General features: G+C 43.3%; 1 protein-coding gene across 2 annotated transcripts; it reads right to left on the bottom strand.

Moving 5' to 3' along the window:
• Positions 1 to 1820: 1820 nt before the first annotated feature.
• LOC139374607 (OCIA domain-containing protein 1-like) lies at positions 1821 to 6994 on the bottom strand. Of its 2 annotated transcripts, none has more exons than XM_071115635.1 (9): positions 6597 to 6994; positions 6260 to 6344; positions 6015 to 6068; positions 5366 to 5413; positions 5166 to 5292; positions 5005 to 5092; positions 4016 to 4109; positions 3231 to 3395; positions 1821 to 2300 (listed from the first exon to the last, which is right to left on the bottom strand). In XM_071115635.1, exons 1-9 carry the CDS (start codon positions 6645 to 6647, stop codon positions 2263 to 2265), a joined length of 750 nt encoding a protein of 249 aa, XP_070971736.1. In that variant the 5' UTR covers positions 6648 to 6994; the 3' UTR covers positions 1821 to 2262. The 2 variants fall into 2 exon arrangements, with proteins under 2 accessions (XP_070971736.1, XP_070971734.1); XM_071115633.1 differs by having other exon boundaries at positions 1821 to 2303; positions 6597 to 6992.
• Between the last annotated feature and the right edge of the window lie 506 nt (positions 6995 to 7500).

Genomic DNA, 7500 nt, shown 5'->3' with positions numbered 1-7500 from the left:
GAGGTGAATGTATCAAACCCAGTTGCCGTGATGAATGTTTTGTTGTTGTGCACTCTCCTCAAACAATAGCATGGTATTATTTTTCACTGTAATATCTACTGTAAATTGGACAGTGCAGGTGGATTAACTAGAATTTAAGCTTTCTGCCCATATATAAGACATGTTAATGTCCCGGAAAGTTGGCTGTTACTTTTTTCATTCTAGTCACATTAGGGCCAGTTTAGGGACACTGATCCCATAGAGGTGAAATAAAAATGTGCATTTAAAAACGACATGTTTCAATCCATACTGCTTATTGGTTTATCGACCCTAGGTTGGCAGGTTGCAACCATATAGATAGAGGACTTATCTTGTGCCATTATTGCTTCTGTGGCAGCACCATTGAGGAAATCTCATTTTTGTTTGTAGATTTTCTTCACGATTGGCTGATCCATCCCGATGACGCGGTTGGACATGACTCCTACAGGGTCACCAGGAGGTGTCCGTTGATAATATTCCTAACTAAATGATCTGCTTTTTATAGGCAAGTATTCTTAGCGTGGTTTATATGTACAAAAAAAAATCCCCGTCTAGGTATTTCATTTGGAAAAAAATTGGACATTTTGTATAGAAATAAGTCTTGTTTTTTAACTGGTTAATAATCATATCCTGCTGATGAGTCAACTTTTTAAATGCAGAAGTATTGTTACTCAATTATGAGGATTTTTTTTTATTTCGTTACAGTATCCTTTACACACCTAGAGAGTTCTCCGTAGTCTTTGATGCTATTCCATCTGGAACTCTCATGTTATTTAGAGGTGTAGCCAGATTTCACCTTCTTGACCTGCCCTCCTTAATCCAGTTGACTCTCCAATAGGGAAAATGTGTTTCTCCTTGTTCCCTCAGAACGGGATATTTTGAATCCATTCTATGTGGGGTGGCAGGGTTAGAGCGTTGGTCTAGTAACCGGAAGGTTGCAAGTTCAAACCACCCGAGCTGACAAGGTACAAATCTGTCGTTCTGCCCCTGAACAGGCAGTTAACCCACTGTTCCTAGTCCGTCATTGAAAATAAGAATTTGTTCTTAACTGACTTGCCTAGTTAAATAAAGGTAAATAAAAATGTCAACTTACTGGAATACATTTGTCAATAATGTCTGTTGGGGGGAAAAAAAAGTCTGGTTATTACCACACAAATACCTGCTTGTTTAACAAGTTAAAAGAGGTCTCTCTTTCAGAATGATCCATAAGTATGACCCTGTGAATCATTACCTGCAGAAACTATTTTTAAAAAAATACATTAACATGAACTGTACTTTGTGTTGAGCATCCAGAAACAGTTTTGTGTTTATTATTGCGTTGTCTACATGTAAAGAAATGGCAAGATATTCATTGTTTTTTATTGACTTTTTAATTTTTTTTTTATGGGAGAATGTGCTGCTCCGTTTCCTTAACTATAATAAGGAAACACAATTTTTACCTCAAGTCTAATTATACTAATGTCCAAATATCATATACATAAATTCACTAATAACAAACCACACTTCCATGTTTTCTATAAGAAATTCGAGCAGTACATTAAGACCATTCTACAATCTTCTGATAAGAAAGCCTTTAAAACAATGTGTGTTTCTATTAAGTTCTTTGTATAATGTGTTGTACCCCCCCAGGCATATGTTACCATTGTCTGTTTGTATACTTCTTGTGTGTATACTGTTTTTTCTGCAATAAAACAACAAAACACACACAGGAGGTATCGGCCAATGAAGTGGAAAGGCCATTTGGCCAATAGAGGCCTCTTTATCATTCTCTGATTGACAGACAAAAAGACAACGTTATGCAATTTCAAAACCATTTGGGTTTATTGACATGTTTTCAAAAGACAGAATCAGACAGACAATGGGAGAATCTCATTTCCTTGATTCTTTGCAAGGGGGGGCCCTAATTTAGGAAAATATATTTAAGTAATTAAGCAGACACTTATCGAGAGCAATTAGGGTTAAGTGCCTTGCTCAAGGACACGTCGACTGATTTTTCACAGAGTTGGTTCTGAGATCTGAACCAGCAACCTTTTGGTTACTGGCCCAACGCTCTTTACCCCTAGGCTACCTGCCTACCCCCCTGACCTCCTCATCCAGGAGAGAGGACGCAAGGAATCAAGGAAATGCAATTGAGATAATCCCATACATTCATAAATTGAGACGTAAATAATAGCAAAGCAACCAGAAGGGGATTGTGGGTATTGTAGTCCAATCAGCACTGTCAGTGATAACAGATGGAGAGACTCACTCCTCCAAGCTGTCTCCGTAGACGTTCTTCTTCCCTGCTAAAAGAGAGGAGAGGATGAAGGGATGATAAAACCCATTATTATTTCTGTAACGTTACACCCTAATGAACGTGACCCTATTGGCTCGATTATCAGCTGTTGTCAGACAAGTGGGTCTGAACTTCTCTTCCTCAGTAACGTGCAGCCAATCAGACTTCTCTTCCTCAGTAACGTGCAGCCAATCAGACTTCTCTTCCTCAGTAACGTGCAGCCAATCAGACTTCTCTTCCTCAGTAACATGCAGCCAATTCATATTAGATGAAAAGCCGGAATGAGTATGACATACTGGCATTTAAAATATATTAATTATAAACTGGGTGGTTCGAGCCCTGAATTCTGATTGGCTGACAGCCGTAGTATATCAGACCGTCTTACCACGGGTATGACAAAAAATGTATTTTTACTGCTCTAATTACGTTGGTAAGTAGTCTATAATAGCAATAAGGCACCTCGTGGGTTTGTGGTATATGGCCAATATACCACGGCTACGGGCTGTATCCAGGCACTCCGTGTTGTGTCGTGCTTAAGAACAGCCCTTAGCTGTGGTATATTGGTCATATACCACACCCCCTCTGGCCTTATAGCTTAATTATAATAATACACATACTAGGAAACATTCTATTCTTGCACATACGACAAGGATCAGAACAAATGGCACACAGAAGCCTATAGGCTCTGGTCTAAAGTAGTGCACTATATAGGGAATAGGGTGCCATAGGGCTCTGGTCTAAAGTTGTGCCCTGTATAGGGAATAGTGTGCCATAGGGCTCTGGTCTAAAGTAGTGCCCTATATAGGGAATAGGGTGCCATAGGGCTCTGGTCTAAAGTAGTGCCCTGTATAGGGAATAGTGTGCCATAGGGCTCTGGTCTAAAGTAGTGCACTACATAGGGGATAGGGTGCCATTTGGCACACAACAACTGACTCACCGTCCTTCTTGTGGGCGGTCCTCCCTTGCCGGTCAGACTCTGGTTTGAGCAGCGTCTCAGCCTTCTGGGTAAGCGTGACCTCATAGGTTTCTCGGTTCTTGTTCCTTAGGTCCTCGTACATGATGGGCTTCCTCCTGGGCTCCTCGTCATCCAGGAACGACTGGGCTGGAGGGGGGGCAGAGGTTTGAGGGTAAAGGTTAGAAGTCCTCGTATATGATTGGCTTCCTCCTGGGCTCCTCGTCATCCAGGAACGACTGGGCTGGAGGGGGGGCAGAGGTTTGAGGGTAAATGTTAGAAGTCCTCGTACATGATTGGCTTCCTCTTGGGCTCCTCGTCATATTGGAACAATTGGGCTTCAGGGGTCAGAGGTGACAGGTCAGTAAACCAGTAAAAAGAACACGAGCACTTTTTATTTGACAAATTCAGGTAGGCCCATCCCAGTTTGCACAATTGCATTTTATGGATGGCAATCTGAACGCACAGAGATACCGTGACGAGATCCTGAGGCCCATTGTCGTGCCATTCATCCGCCACCTATCACCTCATGTTTCAGCATGATAATGACCCTCCCCATGGCACAAAGATCTGTAAACAATTCTTAGAAGCTGCACATGTCCCAGTTCCACGACCTGCGTACACCAGACATTGAGCATGTTTAGACTGTTTAGATGTTGTTTAGATGTTCAGACTGAGGTTAAATCAGGCAGTTATAACTAGGAGGATACCGTTGGAGGGTTGTCATGGTTAACAACTGTAGTTAGGTTACTACTTGCTGCCACGGTTACCTGGCATGTTGTAGTCGATGTCTGCAGCGGTGCGGCTGGTCTGTGCCGCGTTGGGGGCGTCACTGTATCCATAGTCTCTGGCGTTGGGTGGGACCTGACACACACAATCAAAACGGGAACACTTTACACAGAACACTGACTGGAGATCAGGTTGGACACGGACTGATGATGTAAAACTGAGCCAGTGACGGCCTCGGATGCAGTTGTGGTCAGACTGCACGTGTTGTTGCAGAAGCTCATCCTACATCCAGGACAACACTCCTCGGTACCAGACGGATGCAGCGACTACAACACTGGACTGAGACCGTGTTGACCACTCTGTCTCCCAGCTACTACAACACTAGACTGTGTTGACCACTCTGTCTCCCAGCTACTACAACACTAGACTGTGTTGACCACTCTGTCTCCCAGCTACTACAACACTAGACTGTGTTGACCACTCTGTCTACCAGCGACTACAACACTAGACTGAGACCGTGTTGACCACTCTGTCTCCCAGCTACTACAACACTAGACTGAGACCGTGTTGACCACTCTGTCTCCCAGCTACTACAACACTATCCTGGACTGGACTTTCGGTTACTAGTCCAACACACTAGGCTACCTGCCACCCCACATCCGTTAAGAGTTTTGTGTAACAGGAAGCTGGTTTGATGATGATGTCTTTTCCTGTGTGTCAAATACACCAGATATTGTTGTTGTATGGAGAGAACAGGGGGGGCCAGAGAGAACAGGGGGGGGCAGAGAGAACAGGGGGGGCCAGAGAGAACAGGGGGACCAGGGCGAGGTGACGATAACTATGGCAGAGGAGTTGTCTAGGTACTGCTCTGTTTCAGCTGTCGTGGGCAGCCTAGCTGTTTGGAGAAGGAGGTGCTTCCTGTACTGTTGGTTGCTATGCATACAGGGAACTTTGAAATGTTTAGATCCATTTTTTTATGTACATTTGATGGGTGGATTCAAAGAAAGTATTTAAATGTGTGTGTGTGTACCTGGCTCTGGGGGTCAGAGGCCTGGAACATGGGGTCAAAGGTCACCTGGTCGGGGTCACTCATCTCTGACTGGGGGCCCTGAGACGACCTGAGAGAGAAGAGGAGAGTGAGTGAGTGAGCGAATATATGTGTGTGTGTGTGTGTGTGTGTGTGTTACTGACTGTGCGTTGGGTCTAGTCCTCTGTCTCAGTGCTTCTCCCAGAGGGGAGTGCTCCAGCCTCTTGAACTTCTCCTGACAGTGTTTCATGTACGACATCTTCCCTGCCAGGTAGCCACACAGCCCCGCAACTGGGGACACACACCTGTATTACAATCTCATAATAACAATGCATACACAAACATCTGTGTTCAGTGAACTCACAGGCCACTTTAGGGAGAGATCCAAACCTGGACGACAACGTCAGAGCTCCTAAAACACAGGAAGGAACACAGGAGAGTCAGTCTTGATGTCATCAGGGTTAAGACAGGAAGGAACACAGGAGAGTCAGTCTTGATGTCATCAGGGTTAAGACGGGAAGGAACACAGGAGAGTCGGTCTTGATGTCACTAGTCCAATTCATGGTAGAAAAGGTAAGTGTCGACCAGGTGGGTTGCAGACAATCAAAAAAATTTATAGGTGTGATACATCTGCAGCCCTCTGCAGAAAACACCTCCATCTTTTTGGCTGTCGTCTCTGCACGTTCATCTTGGACGCCACGTGTCATTAAGGTATCTCTAACCGGAAGCTACTATTCTATATCAGAGTATTGAGATGCTCTCCTAGATCATACACTATCATATTGGATGCCACTTGTCATTAAGGTATCTCTAACCGAAAGCTACTATTCTATATCAGACTATTGAGATGCTCTCCTAGATCATACACTATCGTACACTTTCATCTTGGACGCCACGTGTCATTAAGGTATCTCTAACAGGAAGCTACTATTCTATATCAGAGTATTGAGATGCTCTCCTAGATTATCGTACACTAAGATATAGTGATGATGGGTGGTGGGAGGTGGGCCTACCTCTATGGATGAGGCCTTGAGTGACAAGCATGCTGACCACTGAGAAGGGCACGGCTGTAGGAAGGGAGGGGAGAAACGAGGTTAGAATCACGTGTGCACCAATACCTGTACATAGAAGGAATGATATATTGAGCATGAACCTGATTCGTGTAACTTCCGTTAAAAATATAGACTCCTGTAAAAATATAGACTCCTGTAAAATCTATTACTATTTTGTTAGTCTTGTGTTACCCATGGTAACTTACATCTGTACCAGAAACTCTCCTGGTTGCATTCTCTGAAGACTCTCCTCTCATCTTCTGTGGGGATGTAATCCATTCCTACAGGACTCTATATATACACACACACACGTTAGCTGTCCCAAAAAACGAACATTAATTGATTTTTATCAATACATATCCATTGAAGTAACCGGTTTGTGTTTTTTGTTGTTGTCAAGAATTCGAGTGCATAGAAAACGTTAGCTAGTTAGCCTACAGCTTGCTAGTAGCAGTAAGCATGTTCAATGACTGCAAGTGACAGATGAGGCTAGCTAGGGAACAGTAGCTTAGTTACTGGAGCAGTTTACTGTTGCGTGTTTACCTGTGCTTCGCCCTGTCGCTCATCTGTGAATCCCGTAGACATTGGTGTCATATTGTAAAACTATGTCGGTCAACTTTGTCTTTCAGAGCATGTATAGCAACAACTGGCACAGACACACTCCCCGTGTAGATTTTGTAAATGGCGGGTACAAATTCATAGCATGTATAGCAAAAAACGTGCACAGACACACTCCCCGTATTTGATTTCATAAATATTTGGTTACAATGTCATTGCATGGAGCGAAGCTGACCCGGAAGTAGTAGTAGCCATGGAACGGGAAGTTTGACGAGGACTTTTATTTTGAATGTTTTTCTTAGCAGTAAAATCGCATTCAAAGAGGAACAACATTATACGAGGAAATGTATTCCAGCTCTTTTTTTTCTGAATCAATTTATCGAATTAACCCCAATGCGTGTGGTATATGGCCAAAATACCACGGCTAATGGCTGTTCTCATGCACGACAAAAACCTCGCATGTTTTTGGTCTGATCATAGATTATCATTTAGATTGCTGCTGTCTGCTGCTATGATACAAACCACACGACGAGGACGTTTGCTATCAATGTGCATTATTATCTCACAAGGGGGCAAGAGGCAGAGATAAAGATGAAACGCTAATGCATATTCTGATTGATTGATAGCAAATGTAGCTGCCCACACACAAACACACACACACACACCTCGGCGCACTCCGATCACGGGTATAATTATGTCAATATACAGATACAATTACAAATACGAGTATGGCCATGTCACTGTACATAGATCTTTCTATTGTGTTATTGACTCCGTTTGTTTATGTGTAACTCTCTGTTGTTGTTTTTGTCGTATTGCTTAGCTTTATTCTTGACCAGGTCGCAGTTTGAAAATGAGAACTTGTTCCCAACTAGCCTACCTGCTGAAA

The sequence above is a fragment of the Oncorhynchus clarkii genome, chromosome 19, assembly GCF_045791955.1.
Source record: "Oncorhynchus clarkii lewisi isolate Uvic-CL-2024 chromosome 19, UVic_Ocla_1.0, whole genome shotgun sequence".
NCBI classification, from domain to species: Eukaryota; Metazoa; Chordata; class Actinopteri; order Salmoniformes; family Salmonidae; genus Oncorhynchus; species Oncorhynchus clarkii.
The sequence above is the reverse complement of the archived record's forward strand: the minus strand, read 5'-3'. Positions and strand labels throughout refer to the sequence as shown.